The sequence below is a fragment of the Cygnus olor genome, chromosome 8 (assembly GCF_009769625.2).
Source record: "Cygnus olor isolate bCygOlo1 chromosome 8, bCygOlo1.pri.v2, whole genome shotgun sequence".
Taxonomy (NCBI): domain Eukaryota; kingdom Metazoa; phylum Chordata; class Aves; order Anseriformes; family Anatidae; genus Cygnus; species Cygnus olor.
In genome coordinates, this window is record NC_049176.1 from 30321446 (window position 1) to 30345492 (window position 24047).

General features: G+C 40.2%; 1 protein-coding gene across 1 annotated transcript; it reads left to right on the forward strand.

Annotated features, from left to right (window-relative positions):
- The first annotated feature begins 1302 nt into the window (after positions 1-1302).
- ALG6 (ALG6 alpha-1,3-glucosyltransferase) lies at positions 1303-23364 on the forward strand. The gene is made up of 16 exons (XM_040565753.1): positions 1303-1307; positions 2166-2350; positions 3285-3395; positions 6965-7049; positions 10451-10540; positions 11437-11525; positions 13795-13877; positions 14550-14614; positions 16744-16929; positions 17412-17547; positions 19465-19550; positions 20149-20233; positions 21358-21428; positions 22207-22275; positions 22407-22605; positions 22879-23364. The coding sequence occupies exons 1-16, from the start codon at positions 1303-1305 to the stop codon at positions 23074-23076; spliced, it is 1743 nt and encodes a 580-aa protein (XP_040421687.1). The 3' UTR covers positions 23077-23364.
- The last annotated feature ends 683 nt before the right edge of the window (positions 23365-24047 follow it).

Below are 24047 nucleotides of genomic sequence, written 5' to 3' on the forward strand. Positions count from 1 at the left end.
CAGAGCATAGGTATTAACACCCACAGAAGTATTTTAAGTCAGTGAATGTTCAATGTAGCAGGTAGAGATGAACTTAGCACGTCTTCCCGACTGAGCTGGGAACAGACTCCTCAGCCATAAAATGCACTTACAGTCTATTTAATAGTGGCGAGGTCCTTGAAAATGCAATATCCATGCTAATCTCGCTTTTTTTCCTAAATCAGAAATGAAAAATAGGTCAGCAAGGTAGAACCTTCCCCTCCCGTTTAAACGTGACATTTCGTCTATTTGAAGGGCTGAGCAAACTTTATTAATTCGGGCTCGGGGAGCGGGCGCCGCGCAACTCGATTCGGATCGGGGAACGGGAGCTCTGCTCCGGCCGCAGATCCGGAGTGCCGGGGGGGCTTTGCCTCGCCTCTGCTCGGCTTTCCTTCCTCGCCCCAGGAGCTGGGGGAAGGCAAAGAGCCGGCTGAGCTGCCTGCAAAAGGTTAAGGAAAGGCCGTTTGTTCCGCTCGTTATCGGCTTCTCCTCTGCTGCCGGGAGCCGAACGGCAGCCGCTTGCCGGCTGCCCCGCTGCTCGATGTGTCCGCGGTGCCTTTCCCAGCCATTGATCCGCTCAAAGTCACCGCAGAAATGCTGGTGACAGGGACTTCGATTCCAGGCGACGCGACCTGGTGCAGTATTCAGGAGGCGTTCGATATAAAAGCTTTATTCCCGGGAAGGGAACGATCGCACCTCGAGAACGAGCGGGCTGCGATAACTGGGAGGATGGGGTGCGGGACGGGGACGGGACGGGGACAGGGATGGGGACAGGATGGGGTTGGGGACGGGACGGGGACAGGCTGGGGACGGGACCCCCCGTCCAGCCTCCCTCGCCACCCCGGGGCTCCGGTGTTTTTGCGGAGCCCCCCTGGTTATTTGAGGTGCCTGCCCTCCTCAGGCACCCCTCAGCCCCCTCGCTAGCGTTTCCTCTAGCGGCAAGGCGATTAATTCACGGATCAGCTCACAAAGCCTAACAGCTGAGACCGAAACGGGGCATTTCCAACAGGTTTGGGGCTCCCAGCACCCGGCGAGGGCGGCCAGCCCGGGGGGGCGGCTTTAGGTTTGCCCACACAAGCCCACGAACTCCCCGTCTCTTCATCCCCCCCTGCTGAGGTAGCGCTGGAGGCGACCCTTGCCGAAAATGCTGAGGTGACTGCAGGTGAGAGACACCGACATGTCTAAAAAAATTTGCTCTCAGTTGGCAAACAAGCTGGGGTTATGGAAATCAGCGACCCCGTTGCGGTGGAAAAACCTGAAGGGAAAAAAGCAGTCTCCGCCGGCATGCCGTACCGAACCCGTTTTAGAAATATCGCTTTGTCCGGTGTTCGTGCATTTGGAAAATAACCCGGAAATGTTAAAAAAAAAATAATAAATCTATGGATAATTTGTTTTCCCTACAATCTCTTAATTTTAAACCTGAATATTTTAAGTGATCAGGTGCTTCTTGACCACACTTCTATTTTGCAGCGCCTGGCTTTAAATAGGTTGGGTTTACTCTTTAATTTTGGTTAGCCCTGAACGGGTCAGGCAGTTGGACTATCTGTAGGTCCCCTCCAACTGAACTAATATTATTTATTTATTTATTTATTTACTCTAAATCCCTTAAAACTTTCAGTCCTGGGATTCCTGCCCAAGGAGAACACGGTCAACCAGTTGTTCTGGAAAGTCATGAAAGTCTGAGTATGTGGTGTTGGTTTAAAAAAAAATAAGTTTTCTACTAAATTGGATATCCTGATCTCAGTTAGACGTGCAACCTGAGGAAAACATCAATCTTAAGAACAGAGACCGTACTTTTTGGTGTTGACACGGGCTGTATGAAGCTGATGTGGGCTCGTTCACGTTACGTTTTGTACTTTATTAGACCTGAAGGGGGCACCACAGAAATAAGCCGAAAGGCCGTCAGACAAGAAGCCCGTGGTGCCCAAGGTCCGGCTCCTGGACGTTGTCCCCCACACGCAACGGCTGAGGAGCAGCTCCCCAGATCGCTGCTGAAGCACAGATCCTCCAGGAGCCGCTTCCCTTCTGCTAAAACAAACAAATAAATCAACGATTCGGGCTCTCCTCCTGAGGAGAGGACTGACTCCCGGGCAGCGCTCCCCCCACCAGCACCCCCACACGCTCTCCCCGCGCCCCGCCGCTGACAGGACCGGGCCCCGCCCCCATGCCCCGCTCCGAGCCCAACTGCGCACGCGCGGGCCTCGGCGCACGCGCGCTGCAACGCCTCTCTCCTTTTCCCCTCCCGCGCGCCGCCTGCGGGGCGCGCGCGCAGGCCCCGGCAGGCCTCTTCGAACGCGGAAGCGCGCGCGCGCGGCGGCGGCCGTTGTGTCCTGTAGGGGGCGCGCGCCGGAGGGCCGGGAGGGGCGGGGCAGGGTGGGGGGGGGGGAGGGGCGCGGGCGCTGCCCGCTCCCTCAGGGCGGGCGGGGGGCGCTGAGGGGGGGGGCGTCGCGGTGCCCCCCGTGCGCCGTGCCCGTGTGGCGTGCCCGGTGTGCTCCGTGTGGTGTGCCCGTGTGGCCCTGTGTGCCCCCTGTGTCCTGCCAGCGGCTACCTGAGGGAATTAAGGTCCCCCCCCGGTGCCCTCAGGCACAGGTGTAGCGCAGGGCGGTGTGCCCCAGTGCTCTGCTGCCAAGGCTGGGGCTGTTCCTTCTTCGTTTTCTTCTTTTCTAAGTCGACCTAAATAGTTTTGGTGTTCTGGGTCAAGATTTTGCATTTTCTGTTCTTAGTGGTTTTGGCACAGGGCAGCAGCACCGTTTTCCCTGTTACTTTGGTCCCCAGGTTGATGGATGTGGCAGATGTAGCAACATTTTGTGTTGTTACGTGTAGCTAACGTTTATATAACTTTTTGCATAAATTTAAACCAGAAGGGAATCCCATACTAATCTACGCTTTCCATAACTCAGCTGTGCTGTGTTTACTCCAGAAATTAAGTGACATTGACCAAATACCATGGCATCTATTCGGTGCTATAAACTGCATTCTTGTCAATGTTTCTTTGAAAACGTTTTTCTTTTCAGTGCCAATACTAGTTCACGAGCTACTAAAGATACTTAACAATTTTGTGTTGAAACATGCTATGTTTGCGTAACAAATATGGTGTGCTCCTTAGGATGAAGCCTATGTATGTTTCTATGTTTCTATGCGTTTTGTCAGATGCTTGGTCAGCTTATAGCTCAGAACTGGGAGAAATTATCACTACTGCCATTAAGTGCCTAAGAAACGAACCCAGACAGTATCATAGCAATGTTTCTGATGTTTTTTTTTTTCAGGTACCTTTGGGCTTTTTACAAAGACCAGCTATGGAGAAGTGAGCTTAATGACAATTACTGTTTTACTGGCGCTTACCGTACGCTGGACTGTATCGCTTAGTTCTTACTCAGGTAATGCTTGTTTGCGGTCTGTAAAATAACCACACAAAGGTGAACTATGGAGCTTGTGTTAAATTAAAGTAAACTTGCATGTGAAGGAAACATGCATGTAAAATCATGCAAGTAGGAAGCAGTGTGTTACTTCAAGTATTGTTGTGTTTTAGGGCCTATTTCCCAAAGGTTTGTATAATATCTTGTTCTTATTTTTCTGGAGTGTTCAATGTTAACTTTCACAGCCATTCAGAACAAAATGCTGAAAAAAAAAATACAACTTATAGTTGGAGGCAGGGTCAGTAATGTTTTAGGAGTAGCAAAAGAACAGCAGGCTGTAGCTGCAGCGTATTACCACAGTCCTGTCATATATTTGTTTAATCTTATCCTTTAAGTTCTATAACAGATATAACCTTAAATTATTTTTAGATAAGACTGTACTGGTGATAATGAAGATGGCACAAAGGTGACGTGGAGTGAGTGATTATATTGTGCCCCATAGCTGGACTTGCTTCAGATTGTTTACAGCGTGAACTAGAACTATATTCTTTTAATAAATGAGTATTTCTCCTCCCCATCTCCTAATACTTGCAAAGAACTACCATTTTTTTTTTCAAACCTCTTAATGGCAGTGCTACGCTTAGCACAGACTTGCACAAAGCTTGCTCTCTGTGGATTTTTCTTTTTTTTTTTTCTTAATGCACTATTACGTTCAATCTCTATCAGCTAAAAGAATCACAAGCTCAGTCAAATTCAACTCTGTTTTTCTGTTAAGGCAATTGGGATTTTCATCCCCTGTGCAGCTGGAGCTGTTCAGTACTATTCTAATGATTTTTACACTGGTAACTCCTGGGTTTTATTTACATGAAGTAGTTTGCTTGAAGATAAATTGCATGCGTACCTTCTTAAATAGTTATTTTTAGTTCGCTTCCTGAAAATGCCATCATAAAAGATCCGTTCTGCCAATAGCTGAGGCTCTCTTCTACCCACCCACATACAGAAAAACAGCCTCTCTTTTGCCAAAATAGAGTAAATTTCCATACTGCACATATTTACATTTACATTGCTAACTATTTTTTTTAAGCTGACAAATTTCAAACCAGTCCAGATTTTGAAAGAGTCTTAACATAAAGAATGAACTAAAATAACATTTTTTTCCTGTATTTTTTCATGTGCACGCACACTTGTTTCATACAGAACAACCGTATAACTTCTTTTGGAACAAGGAAGACTGAGTCTGACCCAATCGAACAAACTATTAAAGTGTTCAACTTCCAGCTATAGCTGTCTGGAAAAAAAAAAAAGACAAATCTGAACGTTAGAGTTGTCAAATGCGAAAGTACACTAGAACCTTCCCCTTCCCGATTTGATTTCCTTCAGATGTAATAAATCTTTAATTACAGGGAGAAGAAAAAAATTGGTCAGGGCAGCGTTTAAACGGACACGGTCCCTTTTTGCTTTCACCGCTGTTCAGCGCAGTATAATTGAGCGAAGGATTAGAAGTAGTCATCGCTCTCCGACGCAGGCTCTGGTAGAAATGCTGATTCAGCATACTCTGAAACCATGCGTGGCATGGATGGCCAGATGTGAGGAAGTTAATTCTGCCCTAATTTACTGTATAGGGTTGGATTCCTGTATCATTTCCCTTCTGTTGTTGCTTGCCATCTAGCATGCCTTAGGATCTGTCTCTAGAATTAAGGTCACAATGGGGATAAACAAAAATTCTATGATTCTAAAATAGTTAACTAATACCTGGCTTTGCGAGGTTACTAATTATGATGACCTTAGATTAGATGGTCTTGTATAATTATTGAGGAAAACTAGGCTTCGTAGATCTGATTTTTTTTTTTATGCGTCACAAAGCTCCTGCTAAATGAGTAGAAGCTAAATACCTGCGTTGAAAGGCAGCTTCAGACCTTTAAAAATTTGTTTCCTGTTTAATACTAAAACTGATTAAGACCACTGTAAATTAGAGCATTTGTGACAACTTTAAAAAAGTCAGATTTTTATTAGTTCTGGATTCTTTTTGTCCGTGTACTTGATGCATGCTGCAGAAGGAAGCCAAATACCGATTCGCAAACTAGCTGAAGTGTGTCAATCTCTGTGTTTGGCTTTTAGACGTGGAACCTGTGGATTAAGATCTCATTTCATCATTCAGAAGTCAATTCTTTTTTTCTTCTCCTTTTTTTTTTTTCCTTGAGAAGGGATAAAGCTGCAATAAAATGTGTGTGTGCATATGGAACCCCTGGATAACACCTTTTTGTATTTCAGCAATGCTGTGACAGGTTTCTTTGTTCCACTTGATTTTAGCTATAGAATGGACCCTGATAAAACTCCTATTCTCCAGTGACCTCAGATATTTGGGAAACTTTTAGTTAAATGTTGTACACAGTGAAGATAATCTGTTCTTCCTCCTACTCAGGAATAAATTAGTGGAGGTAATCTACTCTCTCTACTACTCGGAATAAATAGTGGATATCTGAGCTTGTGTGTCTCCCGCAAACATAGATCACAGGGAAAAAATTATAGATGGCTTCCCTGTATTTTAAGGAAACTCTTAAATCTCTGTCTCTTTAGTGTCATATTTTACTGGAAGCACTATCAGTCTGGTTTCTGTTCTCAATAAGCACGGGTTAATAGAAGTAAATAAACTCTGTGATGAAGATGCTTAACACACTGCCTTTATCGGAGTTCGGTTTATGTTAAGGAATTGTTTATGAGTAGACATCTGAAGTATTTGTATTGATAAAAGCTTTTTTTCCATGGAAAAAAAAAAACTTTATTTTTCTGAGAGACTTATGTATGCATGTGTGAAAAGTGTCTTTTAATATAATTTCCTTTGCGAACTGCTACATAACAATCAGTTAAAAAATGTGAGAGAGAATTCCTGTAAATTCAAGTGGAACAGTTATTATTTAGAAGGTTTTGTAGATTACAAGATTTTTTTTTTTTTCTTCTGAACCTATTCTGTGTACTGGGCAGCCTGTTTTAGGAAGTGGCTCATGGTAACCCTCTATTAAGAGTCATGGGGAGAAAGACAGAATATGCAATGTTCTTGCTAGCGTTGCAGGGCAGGCAGCAGAGCAAAGGGAGAGGAACTGGGGGCTTGTGGCAGGTGCTAGTTCTAAGCAAATTTAAAAATAAGGCTGGTTGTTAATTACAATAGCAAGGTACCACATGACACGGCTGCAGTGCAAGTGGGAATATTGTCAATTATTGTTTACTGAAAAAGCAGAGTTTGTTCAAAATCAGCGTGAGATGTCTATTACGTGTGTTTTCTTTTTTTCAGAGAATGTGCCGCATTTTTCATCTCCACTCGGTAATGATTTTTTTGTCAGATGAGGAAGCCATTCTTCACAGCGGAATATCTTGATAAATGCTTATCACAGAAATATCCAGAAAGCCAAAAGAATGTCTAACACTTTTTTAACTGTTAGACAGCATAGCAGATGAGGTCTCTATTTTATTCCCAAATGTAATAGAGGAATGGAGAATAAAATTAGTATTATGTAATTATGCAAATAAATATCTTGAGGAAAAGCAACTTGTACAAACAGAATACATTAATGAGTACTGTAACCTCTTTTTAGGTGCAGGAAAGCCACCTATGTATGGGGACTATGAAGCCCAGAGACACTGGCAAGAAGTTACTTACAATTTACCCATCAGACAGTGGTAAGTAGTGCTGTTGTAGTTCAGGTTACAAAGGGGTAAATGTAATGAAACTTTGTGTCATGTCTTACTTAAATATACATTTGTCTGACATCTCTGCAACATCTTTTACTGTTCCCAGGACTATTCTCAAAATCCTTTTGTGGTAACATAATATCATCCTGTACTTAGAGTGAAACACTTTTTTTCTTCACAAAATAAACATGCTAAAATTTGGAATTTTGACTTGCTAGGTATTAGCTTGTACATGGGACGTTCTGGCTGGTAGGTAACTGTGTTGTGAAGCTCTGACTTTGTTTGGAATTGACTGGAAAGGTCAAGAAGCAATTTTTAAGTAAGCTTATATAAGAGGTTGTGGAGAAGCCTCGTTACTCAGTTTCAAAAGAAATCAGTTCAGCTTCCTGAGTGTCAACCAATTCTGCTGCACAGAAGCTCTCACGATTATCAGCACTGACAAAACCAAAAACTCTGCTCATCTTACTCAAGCTGAAAGGCATTGGCCTGCCAGTGAGCGCAGAGACTTGAATTCTTGTGCTGGAGGCACAGTTTGTTTTTTACACCCGTGAATTCTTTGTTCGCACCCATGTTCTTTATATAGATTTTAAACTGGGGGTGTTTGAAATCTAGATGTAAGGATAGTGAATGTATTTCTACAGATCACTCCGAAAAGTAGGAAAATTATTCCCAGTATTTTTACTTATATATTATTTGTAATGTTCCTTAGAGCTTGTGCAGAACAGTAAAATTTATTTAGTCATATATATGCCACAACGCAACCCAGAACAAATTGAAGCTCCAGGTCGTCCTTCAGCAGGGATAGTTCCGTTCCGTTGTGGAGTCATTTTTGTTCTCAGTTCTCTGTTGGGGAACAGACGTACTTTAGAATGGAATATTAATTCAGCTCTATTTCTGCAAATATGTGGGGCCGATCCTGAAAGTTTGGCACTGTGGAACTTTGCAGATGGCTCTGCGGGATGATCTGAAGTCACAATATAACGTCTGTATTACCATTTTGTTTCACTCTTTCTGGGATGTCTGAACCTCTCGTTGTGCCAGAGGTGGGATAATGGAGAGCTGATGTAATAATAGAGCTGGCAGCTTCGATCCCCTCTGCTACACAGAACTGTATGTACTTAAAATTAAGAGTTATAGCAGTCATTATTTCTAGGAATTCCCGGGGGTCAGATGAAACTGTACTGCAGGCTGTGTTTAGCCTATGGGCTGCCAGTTGGGCTTCTCGGTCTTGTTGTATTAGCTCTTCGTTTTATTTATAACAGAAGTTTTTCAGATTGGGTCTGCTTTGGGAATTGAATCTCTGGTGAGGTCGTACTTGGTTTGGGGAGTTTGGAAAAAAAAACATTTCAGCTGACATACGAGGGATTACTTTGTGGAGTGCCAAGATCTCTTTCCCCTCCTGTGCTATACAAATTTGCAATATCAAAAGATATTGTACTCTGGTACATAAAAACAGAGTTCAGATCTGAAGCTGGGATTCTAATCGCTTCCGGTGTTATTTGTTTAGTGCTCAGAAAAGCTGCCTAGGCAGCAAGCATGTGTTCTGTGAATTATTTGAGGTAAATGCAGAGAGCAGTTGTCTTGTGAGGACGTAGTCCTGGAAGATCTCTAGATCTCCTGATCTTTCACAGACTGTCTTTGTCGTTAAACAGCCCTGTGTAGGTGATACAGCTGCACGTCCCATGCATGTTTACATTGATATGGAAAAAAGACTTTTTTTTTTAAATGCTGGAGTAAACTACAGTATGGTTGGTACTTAGTTTCCTTATGTGAGGTTTCTCTGAGCCAGAGGCCAGAATTTAAGTAGTTCCAGTATATATTTTTTAGAGTCTTGTCATTATGTATTAAATGACATCCTTTCTTATTGTACCACTAATTAAAACTGTGAAGGCTTTTTTGCTAAATATTACTGGCTTTCTTGGAGCTATGAGTTTATGGAAGGTAAAATAAAATAAAAAACCACCCTGCAACATAACTGGAAAGCTTTCTACTAAGTTGCAGGCTATTAAAATCCATGTGAAAAACCTGAACTGCCTTGGCACGAGCAATGTTGAATGGTAGGATAAGACGCAGAGATGTAGCTCAAAGAACTGCGATTTATCATGAGTTCGTAAGGTACTTCAGACAGCTCATAAGGAATTCAAGAAACATCATTTACAATAATAAATGTCAAAAATTCACCGTATTTGAAGGGAGAAACTGGAAAAGCCAAGAGCGTGCCCCTTGGCGGTAGAATAGACTAGTCAGTCTTTTTCACTGTGCGGTATAACGGGTCTGATGCCTTCTTTTTGTAACTTCTGTTTTCCTTGGATAAAGCCTTCTGTTCCTCCTTTGGAGGTGACTTAGTTCTAACTGCTGCCAGCCTTCCGTAGGAATACGGACACGATGGAATTACAAATGGGAAAATTCTTTTCCCTTGTTTCTCGCGTCCTCTTTGAGTTTTCTTCTGAAGTAGAAAAAGGTGAAGCAGTTGTGGCTGACATAACTGGTGGAGATTCATGACTTTGTGTTGGCTGTTCGGGAGGCATAACTCTGATAACTTGGAGCTTTTAAGAAACTTTTTTTAGCCCCCTACACTGCTTTTTGTTTGTCTGTGTAATACCTTTATGTCACCTTTTTTCACTTCTGCTTAGTTGCTTTTCAGCAGCATAACTTCCACTGATGTTTCTTCAAAACTTTTGTATTAAGATCTATTGAACAGCAGCAGTCCACAGCTTGGTAAACTACAGTGTAAAAGAGTGGCAGGTAAATTTTGACTATACAGAAATCATTGTTGCATATTAAATATGTCTTCCAAGTCCAGAAAACAGGAGCCTAGGATGATTATAAGGAAAAGGACTAGTGAATTCCCATTCTTTTGCAATTTCCATTTAACTACATTGTTTCTATTTCCTTATTGGCAAATTGAGTGCTGTCTTCCGGGATAATCGACAGGCATGAAAAATACAGGTTGTCTTTGTAGGTGGAGGTGAGCACCTCTGAAGCCTTCCACATAAATATCCAGATTTATAGTAGATACTGATTTTGTGTAGGCTTTGTCTTAGTCTCTGGGTTTTTATCAAATGTGGTTCTTGTAAAGTATTCTTTTTCCCCTTCAGGTAAGTAAGTTCTAACAGTTTTTTTTTTTTTTAAATCATCTGTTCTGCAAGTACAAGTGAGTATATTCTGAATCACTTTTGCTTTCGTTATGTTGCTTGAGATTTTTTTGTGTGTGTTTTTAGATTAAAATGAGGCAGGTAAAGAAGTTGCTAACTTCCTTTTGACTTTTGAGTACATTGGTAAAAATACTTGGTTTACTGTTCAGCCTTTTCCTTGGGCCAAAACAAAGCTGGAAATGCAGATTCTTCACGTGTATGTATGTGTATATGTGTATAATTTTTTTTCCTCAGGTACTTCAATACAAGTGATAACAACCTCCTGTACTGGGGCCTTGATTATCCACCTCTTACTGCCTACCACAGCTTTTTGTGTGCTTACATGTAAGTTCATTGTTTGAAGTATTTACTACTGGGAGGAACGGAAAACACCAAATTGACTTTTTTTTTTCCTGCCTGAGGAGAGAAACTAGGAGCTAAAAACCACTGGTCTGATGAAACTGGAAGTATTGTTTGCTACTTTAAAGCTAGGGAAATAAATTTTAAGTATCCCTGTTGCTTAAAACTAATACTACTATTCTTCTGTCTCATATTTATTGTAAGGGGGACTGAAGGGTTAAATTATTCTGCCAGGTCCTTGAATTTTAGCAGATTTAGATGTGACTTAGCTTTTAGTTTTTCACGTAAGCCATTGTTGGATCAGTGATGCACAGAAAGAAAAAAAAAGTGTTGTAGGAATTGAGTGCGCTGCATGGGAAACTTCTCTTGTATTGGGAGCCTGAGTGACATTTGATGACTGGATATCATGTAAATAGAATTCTGTTATTGGAATACTTTTTCCACAAGAGCTTTACTGCTATTGGAATGAGACTTATGGAATAAGAATGTAGGTTAAAGTGCACAGGCACAGTTATGTGGGGCATCTATGTGAACTGTAAATGGTTTATATTTAATACTTAAGCATGAGAAGTATTTACAATTGTTTTTTTAAAAGTCAGTGGAACTGGACTGAAGGTAGCTATCTTGTCCCAATAAATGCTGTGTTCTGTTTTCTCAAACATTTTTTATTAATTGTGAATTAGCAGCTGAATTCTATAGTATAAGCAGCTCTAGAAGTGAGGAAAGCCTTTCATTGATCATTATTGCTCTTTGAAATATTTCTTCTCATTCATCTTAATTCTTGGAATATGCTCCTATGCTGTCATCTTTATTGCTGAAAGGAGTGTAAAGGGAAATGAGAACTGTCTCACATTTTGATGTGCCTGTACTTTGTTTTACAGTGCAAAGTTAATAAATCCTGATTGGATTGCTCTCCACGCTTCTCGGGGGTATGAGAGTCAGCCGCATAAGTTATTTATGCGTACAACAGGTAGGAAAAATGTATTTCTTAGGAAGATTACACAGATTTGTATGGTTTACTAATCTAGTATGTTTCCTTTCGTGCATCTTCTCTGTCTTCACCAATTTCTGATCACTTGCGTGGCTTGGTCAGGTGCATGTGTTACGGACCAAACTCCTCTGTTCTCTTCACTTCCGCTGTCATTTGTGAAGCTGATAGCTTGAAATGTGCAGAGAAGTTTTCAACCAAACCAAATCAGTAAAAACTCTAAAACAACGCTACTTTTTTGGTAGCCTACAGCCATTTTTTAAAATTTTCTTTTCCCTTTCATTCCAATAGATATGTTTTTTACTTTCAGTTTAGCTTGGTTTTTATTGTAAAAATATTTCACATGTAGACTGGCCTTCACTGAAGGATCCTTCTTGTGAGCTTTTATACCTTACCTGAAAAAGGGACATATTTGATATTTTAAAGATGTCACTTTTTTTTTTTTAATGGTTGCTACTTTCTGGAAATAAACCTGAGTTAACAAAAAGTAAAAATGTAATTTATCGCTTCCATACTAAGTCTCATTTTCTTGTGGTCACTATTCTGACCATTTGATTTCTTTTGTAGAGGCAGTTCAAAATAAAGAATAAAACAAGTGCTAAAAAAATGTAAATAACTTAATTAATTAGCTGTTTGAGTAGGACAACAAACAATGCATCCAGTGAACTTCTGCTCTCTGAGCAATGGCAGATGCCAAGTTATCTTGTTACTGTTTTCCTTCATTTTAAATCTCTTTTGCTTCATGTGACAGTTCCACAAAATGCTTCCTGATAACTGGCAGGATTTGTTGTTCATCAATAGCTTTTTTTTTGTAATTCCCAAACCTCTCTGGTCTCTTATAATTGATTGAAATGAAACAAAAAAATCTCTAGAACTTAATTATCCTTGAAATGGTCTTTATTAATTTTGAAATCAACTCACTTGACAAGCCACTGATGGATTTGGAGGACTGATAAACACTTTTTAAGCAATAACCATTAAAATAATGTGTTAAAATAATTCAGAATGTTCAGTGTCAGCTGTTGGTGTTACACCTTTATAAAGTGTCAGTGTATTTGTTTTGCTAGTGCCTAGGCCATATTTGTTTAATTGTGGCTTAAGCTTACAAAATGATCATTACATCGAATAACTTATTTCTTTAAACATTTTCTTCCAAAGCCCGTGACCAAAAAAGCAAAGGATATTTTTCTTGCAATAACAGCACGCTTTCTGAAATCTGTTTATAGAAATAATCTGAGACTTTTCACAAGCTATTAAGGCAACACTCGAGAAGAATTCACCCGGTGGTTTAAGCACAAGCAGGATCTGACATAGCTGTAGGCAGGTGAACCTGCTGGTTCTTGTTTTCTCACTGACCCTCTTACATATACTTGCTGTGGACAGATGATCAAAACCAACTAATTTTAGTCTGTTTAACCACATCACTGGTAATTCACACAAAAATATGCTGGAAATTGATTATAATCTAGAACTTGTTAATTATTTGTGCCTTTGAACTATACATTCTGTCAAAACAAAAAAGAAAACAAAACCAAAACACAACCTTGACTGGATCTTCTCGTAGCTGATTTCTTTTGAGAATTAAGAATGCCTCTCTCGTTTTGGCATGTGAGGAACTAGTGTATGCTCCGTTATTGACTGAGGCTGTGCCAGAAGTCAAAACAGCTGAACACATGGAAGCAGCAGCTTTTGGACATCAGAAATGATAGCGTTAGAAACATTATCGAGATCAAATTCTGTAGACCTATTTCTTTTTGTCCTTTAAAGTGAAACTACCTAGTTTATTCTAATAAAGAACTTCCTGATATTTTAATGTTTATTTGCCTTTATTTTTCCTTTGTCTTCCCCAAAATTAACTGGGGGTGAAAACATAGCTTTGGTGTAACTGCTAAACCTGAGCTATCTTTAAAATAATGGTACCTACTGTAACACAACGTAAGGCAATAGAAAAGTGTATTCAGCTGAAACTGTGACCACCTGCCTTTCGAACTTCGGTTGAGGTGATTGACTAAAATGAAGTTTTCATGTTAAGTTACAGCTGCAAAGCCCACATTCAACAGATAGGCAACAAGTTATCCAACACTGTGTAGTTATCCGAGTTTTTACACAAAATATAACCAAGATGTGGAGCGTTAGGAGGTTAAAACTGTAAGCAAAAATTTTTAATTCAGATAAAAAATATGTAACGTGAATTGCACTAAGATGAGGTATGTGGGAGATTTCTAATATAAAGGTGATCTTTGTTTTTCAGTGTTTGTTGCTGATTTGCTGATTTATATTCCGGCAGTAATTTTATATTGTTGTTCCTTAAAGGAAACATCTACTAAAAAGCAGGCAAGTATCTGATGTGTGTGCAATTAAAAAGCAAAAACGGTAAAACCCATACTGTTAAAACAGTAGGAATTTAACAGGGTAAGAGTTAATTAATGTATAGAACATTGTGATGGCTTCAGTTGACATAAAACTGATGACGATCAGTATATCTTATATGAAAGACTTCTCAGGTAAAAAAAAAAAAGCCATTAACTTATTTTACAGGTATTATTTTAATGTCTTCAATAACAGGATGCGCTGAAGTTTAGTAGCCATGAACTCCTGAATTGTATTTCTTTCTGAATTTATTACTTGGGTAGTAAAAGCAAGATTTGTGATGTGGCATGGGGGAATCTAGGAGCTGCTCTGTCTCATACACTCCTTATGGTAGAACAAATACCCTTCTGGGGTACGAAGTCTTCTGATTTTTTGAGCGTTTTTGAAGTTTAAGATGGGTGTAGGTGATCTTTGAGCTGGTTGGTAAGGGGTAGGCTCGTCTTCCATATTTTCTTATCTATTTTTATTCCTCAAAATATTACTGACAGAAGATTAATTGGAGAGAAAAATTCCTACCTCTAGGTTGCATGATGGAGGGGCAAATTTGTCTGTTGGAGAAATAGTATAAGTTCCCATGTCTAATGTTTAACTTACAAAAAATTATTTTTCCCTCTCTGTTTTGATCCTTCCTTCCAGGTTTCCAGCGCTCTCTGTATACTGCTTTATCCAGGTCTCATTCTTATTGACCATGGACACTTCCAGTATCCTTGTTTTGCTGTGAAATGAAAGGAATTTCCATTTTTGAAGTAACACTCTTCTTTGGTACTTGTCTTTAGCTGGGGGGAAGGTTACCTTCGTATATGAAAGCATCTGAGGGGCTTCTGCCTACCCCAAAGCACAAGTGTTAGAGAAATCCGTAAAGTCTAGAATATATGGGAGATAAAGAGCTGCTATTGGGACAAATCAATCCAAACATGAATAGCATTCTTTCTGTGCCTCAAGCTCATATTTCTGTCAGTCACTTTATTGCAGAAAACGTCAACGGTAGTACAACAGTGGAAAAGAATAATGGCTTGTGCTCCTGTGATTTGTGTTTGGAGAAGGAGTCACCTGAGATCTTTTTGAGATGGCAGAGGAGTGTGTCAAGCAGAGTAGTGTAAAATGTTCATTTCTGTAGAATGTGCCGTTCTGTCTTGTCTTTGCAATTACCTGAGATTGGATTCACTTTACTTAATGCCTAGCCAGTTAAAAGTTAGGCATCTAGTACGAGTTACGTCGTTGGAACTAACTGTAGTGGTGGTAGACACCTTCACAGGTGGGTCTTTTTTTTAATAAAATCTCTGTTCTTACATTTACTCTGCACATCAGCAAGTAAATGCTGTTAGTTGGCTATTCCAGGCAGTGCTGCTTGGTGCCATGTGGCAGAGGGACACGGTCTTGGAGCTGATAAACACGGACGCTTAAATATTTCAAGGGGATATTAAATCTCAGCATCTACTAAATCAAGTTTTGATAACCCAATAATTTACTAATTTGTGTTTTTCTTCCAAGAGAGTGCATGGTGAACTTGGAAGACAAAGCATCTTAGGAAGCAGCTTTTGAAGGGCAAAAAAAAATCATAATGCTATTGGATATTTGAGTTACAGTTCAGGAATTCTGAAATTCTATTTCTGGCCTCACCCTTTAAAGATATAGGTCGGCTGGAGCCATCATTTACAAGGAGAGGGCTGGGGTTGAATGTAGTTCATCTTAGATGAGAGAAGCTGGTGAGACAGTAGAAGGCTGAGGGTTGGTTTTTTGATTTGTAAGAGATACAAAGAGCAAAGTGATAATTTTTTTCTTGTGTGTGTGTGCATGTTATGGTGGATAGGGGAAGAAATAATGTCCCTAAACTAACCCAGGGAATGTTTGGTTTTCAAATACATGGAAAAATATTTTAAACTTAAATTGCAGTGACATGCTGGAATAGGTTGTCTGTGGGAGCTGTGGAATCTGCCGTGTCAAATTCGTTAAGACAAGGTTCAGCAAACATTGTGTAGGTAACGGCCCGGGCGCAGCAGACCCTGTTGAGGGGTACAAATGTACTGCGCAGTCTCCTGGCGGTCTCTGCCAGCCCGGTGACTCCTGTGTGAATAACTTTACTGTCTGTGACCGACTCCCAGGAAGTCGAAAGATGTACTTAACTGCTGCTGCACATCTCTTAAAGATCATAGCCTTTTGGTTTAACAACGCTTTGATGTGAAATTGATGAGATCTCAAGTGTATGTGGTGATTTTGCGTGGGAAGTTTGAGTGGGCTGAAAACAACAATCTGAATGTGTTGTCACAGCTATTTATAACGACAAAGAGAAAACAAAATATTTTGAAATTTCTGAGAATACAAGCATTTTGTTGTTTCTCTCCTTGTGTAACAATAATAGCAAATGACAAAGCTAATCTTTTGTTGCATTTTAATAGTATCTTTGTCTCTTCAAACTTCACTGAGCTAGGGAACCTGTTTTCAAAGTCTGAAGGAAGTAATGTTGCTTTCAGTGGCTATTATTTGTTGTTTGTACGGTATTATCAACCAAGGGGTCTGGTCATGGATATATTGCAAGTGGAATATAATTTCAAAAACCCCAACAATCTTTGAACTAAAAAATACACAGTTTAAATATTGTCACTTGAAAAACAAACAGAAAAAGGGGTTACTCTGATGCACTTTACTAGGTATTCTCACTGGTTTAGATCAAAGCTTGGTTGACTGACTTCTCCGAAGAAAATAGTCACAACTGTCAATGTATTTTTAAAACAAACTTGCAAAAACTTTTTTTCCATGCTCCTTCACACTTGTACCTCAGGGCATTTGTTACTCTAAGATGTGTCTCTTGTCCTTAACGTTAAAAAAACATATACAACTCAGTGAGCCTTGGCTTTGCCTTGTGGGGCGTACTTTGCTTGTCTTATGACTGGGACCTTTTGGGGTCAGTGGCGTTTTGCTTGGCCTTAAATTATAAGCAAATGGAACTCTACCATTCTCTGCCTTTTTTTTGCTATTTACTTGGAAAATGCTTCAAGAAGGGACTGAAAGGAAAGGGGTAAGTGACTTTAAATCATTTTATCTTGTTCAAGAATACACCCACACAGCCTGGCATTGAGAATGTGATTGATTCACCTTATTTGCATGTTCTCACTTCTGAATTAATTTCTAGTGCAAGATACTTGCTTTGTCACAGTGTATTCCTCTCTTGTAGAATGAGCATTTCTTGTAGAGATCTACGTTAAAAGTTTCCACTGCAAAGATAGCAAAATCCATTAAGGTGTCTTTTCTCAGCACTCTTCATTCTGTCCACTAAATTAAACGTGGGCTATGACGGGCAACCAGGTCCGATGGGCAGCAGTAGCTCTGTGTGGTTCTTACTTATCAGGGAACTATGAACTTTTTCTGTGGTACTGGTAGCTCTTTTTGTTCAGACTTCTTACCTCAGTTCTCCTTTTAAAAAAAGATTTAGGTTGGCTGTCATTTGTTAAGAGTAGCTGGATTTATCTTCTCTGATGTAAGCTTTTCTCTTTATTGCAGGTTGGCATTGTTAACTAAAATAGCAGGGACAGTGGTGGTCTCCTTTGCTGCGTGCTGGCTCCCGTTCTGTACCGACGTGGAACAAATGATGCAAGTACTCAGAAGACTCTTTCCCATTGACCGAGGCTTGTTTGAGGCATGCATGTTTTCTTCTCCCCCGCCCTGCTGTAAATGTTCTGTATTCTTAGATCCCTTGAGAAACCTTCCTCATGACCTTTAGGGATTTCATGTGGGAGACACACCACAGAACTAGTAATTTGAGATGGCTTCTTCAGCAGTCATTTCTTGCCAGTTATTTAATCCAGTATTTAACCCCAGCTCAGCTGGCATCTTCCAGAATATTATATGAGTAGACAACACTTATCCCATCATCAAACCCATACCTCAATCCATACATTTTTCCATTGAAGTAGATTCCATAGTAATTGACAGTGTCAGAAGATAAAACCCTAAACGTTAACAGATTCAGTCTCTCTCTCTGCTCGTGCTCAACTTTTTTTTTTGACAGGTTTAATTTTATAAAAACATTTTGGGTGCAGACTAGTTCTTCCTTATTGACCTAGCTTGTATTTTCAGTGCAAGTTTCCTCAGTGTTTTCCAAAAGTCTTGGGCAGTTCTGCTTTTACTTTTCCTCACGCTGCTGACATTTGCATATTGCAAGGTGCTGAGTACTGCGGCCTTAATCCAATAAAGCAATTAGTCACTTTCCTCCTGTTACAGGAGTAGCACTGGTAAAAGAAAGGGTGCTCATTTCCGAAGTAGCAGTGAGTTGTAGGTGTTTTGCTTAGTCAGGCATGAATCTCAGTATCACACTTTTAAAGGCAGATTCTCAACTTCAAGTACAACCAGTGAAATGAAACTTCGAATTTTCAATTTTTGATGTCTGATGTCACAGGGATTTAAGCAAATACATGCTTTGATTCATCTTAAATTTTCTTTTAATCTTTTTGTGCATTTGTTTCTTTAAAAAAAAAAAAGCCTCCCCACCCCCTGAAAAACAATGACCTCATTCCTTAGGAATTATCTGAAATTTGTAATTCAGTAGTTTTGGTCACCACACTTTTTATCCAGTGTGAAGCTTAAAATCTGTAAGAAACAATAACCATTGAGTCTGACAAAGCTTAAGGATTTTAGTCTAATATTAGCCCAAATATTTTCTGAGTTGATCAGGGGAGTGACTTGCTGGATGCTAATCTAGATAAAATGAGAAATTGTCCACGTAAGCAATGCGCAGTAAATTTATACTCGGGTGCGTGTAACAGGTTCTTTGAATTGGTTCCCATTTACAGAAGCAGTAACAAATGCTGATGGCTGTAAAATCGTATTGGCTATTAAGTAGGCGTCTTGTGTGTTTGCTGGTGCTGCCAAACCCTCTGTTCACTTGTAATCCTCAGCAGATTTGAAGTGCATATTCTGTATTGCTAGTGAGCATGTGAGGAAGATGGCTCAGTTGCTGGTGCTAGTAGCTTTCTTGCTGTTATGTCTACACAGCTGTGATTCAAGCAGCTGTTTAGGGATGAGTTTCATGAGCATGATAGCTGTAGTTACAAATTTAATTTTGAAAGTGATCCTAGCACAACTGCTAATGTCTTTAGACTTCTTGATTTATTAGTGGTTAACTCTGTCATTGCTAGCAAGCAGTAAGCACGGCTAAATACTTTCAGGTATGTAATGAAATGTGACAGTATATAGAATGCCTTCACATTTGAACAAAGGTTTGTATGTGCCATTGTTTAATCAGAGATTTCCTGGGGACACGTGGTTTCAGAGCCTTACTCTCACAAAATGTGTGGTCTCATGAGTTAAGACATAGTTTCTTGCACTAAAGAGCTGTTTCTCATCAGGACTTGTAGCTGAGTCTCTTGGAACTTTTCACATTTGATTGAAGATGAGAATCATTTAAATTATATCTCAGAACATGACACATACCGGCGATTGTCTTTTTGCAGTAATACAAAAACCCAACGATCCCGCCCAACCACTCTTGCTGTCACTAACATAAGCTTAAATGATGGAATTAATGACTAATTATCTGTTTGTTTTTCTTCCCCAGGATAAAGTAGCCAATATTTGGTGCAGTCTAAGTGTCCTTATAAAGATAAAGAACGTAGTATCACCTCAAACTCAGCTCAAACTCAGGTAAGACATAGCTGAAGTGCTTTAGGTAGCTTTTGGTCTGCAAGGGTTTTCACAACATCAGTCATTTTTGTTGAAGAACTATGAGAATGGGTGTTTAAAATCTTCAGAAAATGTTTTCTTTCTATGTAATATGTATTAAAATACATACTAAAATATGTATTTTTCTTCCAAGTGATAAGGGTTTCCCTAAATACTGTTAGGAATACTTATGACTACAAAATTTTCTGCTTGTTTATGTAGTGACTTAAACTATGTAGTTGGTTGAGACTGAATTAAAATTCACATGCTTTCCTCTTGGAGGAATAATTACATCTTTTAATGCTCTTAAAAATAGGAGTTCATGTTTTTTTCAAATAAGTGAACCATTCAAGTTTAGGTTTACAGCATCTGAAATACTAATGGAAGTGCTTTATTCTTTTTTCAAAAGCACTTATGTCGGCAGAGACCATTCAGTGCTGTCCTTCTGTAATTGAGTCTCCTTGAGGGATTTTGTACTTCTGAAAATTACAATGAAATCTCTGTGGAAGTTACAAATTTAAAAAGTGATTGTATGATATCAACGAAGTATTCACACTGTTTTTCTTGCATATTTTTTTAGTTTTGCTGTGACATTCCTGAGCCTGCTTCCTACTTGTATAAAGCTAACCGTCCAGCCATCTCTACGAGGATTTAAATTAGCTTTGGTAAGTGTATATTTTTAATTGTTCCCTATTTTACATCCACCCTGAGTGCTGGTGTGTAACTAACCGTTCTACTTACAGTTTCCACAATGTGCAGAGGTGTGTGTAGCATAAAATGCTGTCTTGCTTCTGCTGAAGAGATTGGTTTAAAACTGTTTTGCTATCAGAGATATCCAGGAAGGTCTGACTGGTCTTTTAAATCCAGACTTCTTACCTTAGCCTTTTTTATTATTAATATTACTTTCCTCTGGAGAGTTCTTAAAAGATTTCCTACACAACAGAACTTAATATGGAGTTGATTTTTTTCCTTTTTTTCCCCTCTTTGTCTTTAGTTTCCAAAGTGCTAATTTTTCTTAATGTGTTGCCTGCAAAATTCAATAAAAAGTCTTGTGGTGGACTTCGTAAGCTCATTAGTGGCTCCAAAAGAAAATGATGCTATTTTCCCAAATGTTTACATTTGCTTAGTCTCCTTATATCTTTGAATTCATTAACATTTACATCCACATTACCTAAATCATTTTGCTTTTAAATCAAAACTATATGGAGCCAGTTCTAAGGTCTCAAGAGTTATAACGCAATTTTCTATTTTTAATTTTACATAAGTGATGCTTGAGAGTTGGTCACAATATTGCCTAAAACTAACACTTAGCCTTTCTAAGAATCGGTGCATGTCTTCCAGTGTGTTTCTGTTTGGCAGAAAAAAAAAAATGACAGTTTGTTTCCTTTGGGGTATTGGCTGTTCATGATGACAAACAGAATTTATGTCAAAAAAATGTGTTCTTGCTGTGACTGAAATTTGCCAATGCTAATGTGCATGAATATTGGGTGTACTTGGTGGGGATGCTCTTGTCAGTAAAGCTAAGCAAGACTGGGGACTCTTTACACAAAGCATTTTATGAGTAATTCTGGGTAAACTTTCAAACAATGTGGTTTTCTTTGTATATAGGTGGTTGCAGAAGCAGCTCTGTGTACTTGCAAATTGCACTGGAGTAAATGTAGCAGTTAATTAGAAAAATCACATCATTTAGCTCATACATTCATGCAAAGACTATGCCAGCAGAGAAACTAGAACAGTGCTTTGCATTGCAGTCACATGTATTAATACATCTCTGATTTCCTTTTCTAAGGTTAGTTGTGCGTTGTCATTTTTCCTGTTCTCCTTTCAAGTACATGAAAAATCTATTCTTCTAGTGTCAGTGTAAGTAAATTGTTTTTCTGTACATATATTCTGATCTTCTTTTCCTCGTCTTATTGCATGCTGCTTTCTCACTTACAAATATATCTGATGTTAAATACTCTACACACTTTCTTTTCTGCATAACTTGTAAATGAAAATATAGAAGTACAGCCATGCTGGTCTTTCCTGCTCCATTCGAAGGACCAGGGCTCTGCTGCCATTCAGTGGAGCATGATGTGGCACAGAACGGAGTTTGTTGTCCAGGAGTGGCACCAACTCAGGTCGGCCAAGGTGTGCTGCCATAATCAGCAGACACACACTCTTGTGTGTGGTTGTCTCACCTGCACCTGGAAGGAGTGTCTGATAAAGGCAGATTTGGAGAGGCAGCCCTCTTAATACTTCCTGCTCACGCCTGAAAAGAAGCCTGAACCAGTAGTTAGAAACTGCTGTTATCTCTGCAGGCAGTTGCGTAGATGTTGCGGTACAGGTGCTCCTCAGAGCCTGCACTGTCCTGTTGTCGAACGGGCACTGATCAGGCTCCCCACGCATGCTGACGGTGTGTTTGGCATCGGGCTCTCCAGCTGCAGACCCTCACGCCGGGCAGGATGTTCCCAGCCTTCAGAGGGGAGCAGGGGGAAGCGCGGTGCCCGGGCAGTGTACACAACACTTCAGGTGCTGCCTGTCCTGGGCTTTCTGAGCCCTTGTTAGTGGGGCACATAGAATCCACGTGAAAGGCTGAGATGACGAAGGGCTGTCACTTCTGTGTTTGTGTACCTGTTTTTCTTCTTCTACCTTTTAGACCAGTCTGCTTAATCCTAAGTGAAATCCCTCTTATGGCCACGTGGTTCTTACTTGTATCAACCTTCAGGTGAGTCAGACACCATATGTTCTTCCCTGATCCCAGTAAGTATAAATTAATTCCTTTTCTACTCTTTTTATACACTTTGGAATATAAGTCAACGTGCACTCACTCACTTGTGGGTAATTCTGCTTTAACAGTATGTTGCCCCTTCTTCTGAAAGACGGCCTGATGTTGGCCTACACTGTGACCACGCTGGCGTTCCTGTTGGCCTGCGTGGCTTCCTTCTCAATATTTGAGAAGACCTCAGCAGAGGACCTGCAGCTGAAACCATTCTCCCTTTTCCTGAAGAGATACGTTTCGTGGTTTAAGTCATTTCCCAGGATTGTCAGGAGTCTGGTAAGTAACTTTAATTCCTCTAACTCTTACTTGCAGCTCTTCGTGGTACTGAAATACTTGCATAAACCAGTTTTACATCAGTAACTATGAATAAAGCCTCATATGGGCAAAGCCATGCTATGTCAGTGTAGAGGTACGCTGTAATTTTTTCCTGTGATGTCATCTATATATAGAAGATTGAAGAATACAGAGCACCCAAGTAACGAAAGTAGCAGCTTACTCATTCGAGGTGTTAAATCAATACTAGCTAATACATCGTTCTGTGTCTTGCAGTTCCTGCTTTCTGTAACCCTGATGGGTGTCCTGTCTCTGATGAGTGCTACAGTGCGTCCTCCACAGAGGCTGCCGGATTTATTCCCCGTATCAGTGTCCAGTATCTCTTGCTTACACTTTTTATTCTTTTTGGTGTATTTTAATATTATTATACTGTGGGACTCAAAGAATAGTAGGAGTCAGAAGAAAGTCAGTTAATCTGTGAAGATCAAGGACTAAACTGTGACAGGACAGTATTTTCGGTGAACAGTGTCTGGCCTTGCAGGTGAACTTGTTTGTGATGTAATACAATTCCTGTGATCTAAAGAAAATCAGAAAACACACTCATCATTTTGTGTTTAAATATGTGTAAAGGCTGTTTTAAAGGCGAAGTACTTTGAAGAAGTATTTTTACTTGGAAATGGAAGTCGGTGTGTTTTCTTCAGGATTGTAATACTTGTTGCCATTTGTAAGCCTAAAATACCCAATAAAGGACCAAATTTTGAATTAACGCTAAAATACCCTGGCTTTTCTAGCAAAACAGCAAACTGTTGTGTTAGCAGTAAGCTTCCACATTTCCCAGCATAAGAAACACAAGCAATTCAAAGAAATACAGGTTAAGTACTAAATATTAAGTGGCAACTGCGAGTTGTCTTGCTGAATTGTTTTATGGCACAAACTGTCTTGTGTAGTCTGTCACTGTCCTGCAACGTTCTGCCATCTACCACGCTGCAGATTACCCCAGCTGCTGCACGAGGCCGCGTATCGATGTGGGAAACCCTCCGGCTGCTACGATCTCCAGAGAGCGGTTGGTTCTTCAGGTAACATTGCAGGGAAGAAAATTCACTGTTGGCTGGTAAGTGACCTGGGCACTCAGCCACGTGGTGGAGCACAGCAGGACAACGCTGTAGCAGCGGTAGTTCACCCACAGGTGTCTTTTTTAGGTAGTATGACGTGTTATTTTCCACAATGCCAATACTTTCAGAACGCTGAAGAGTAGCATAAGCCACAAAGTTAATGTTGGGTGCAGAAGCAGAGGCTGCATCGTTTGGAAAGGGGAAGGTTCCTGCTCCTGGGGGGAGCTGGAGTGCTTTTCTTCCTGTTTTAAATCATCAGCTATGATTTGGTTTTAACACTGCGGTGTTACGTGTCTCTCAACAAGTGTTTCTAACAAAACTGAAAAGCCTATT

Excerpts from the sequence above, each read along its gene's own strand:
- ALG6 (XM_040565753.1), top strand. Across the intron at positions 17,548-19,464 it reads TTGACCGAGGCTTGTTTGAG|GATAAAGTAGCCAATATTTG; the intron begins GCATGCATGTTT and ends TTTCTTCCCCAG. Across the intron at positions 20,234-21,357 it reads GAGGATTTAAATTAGCTTTG|GTTAGTTGTGCGTTGTCATT; the intron begins GTAAGTGTATAT and ends TCCTTTTCTAAG.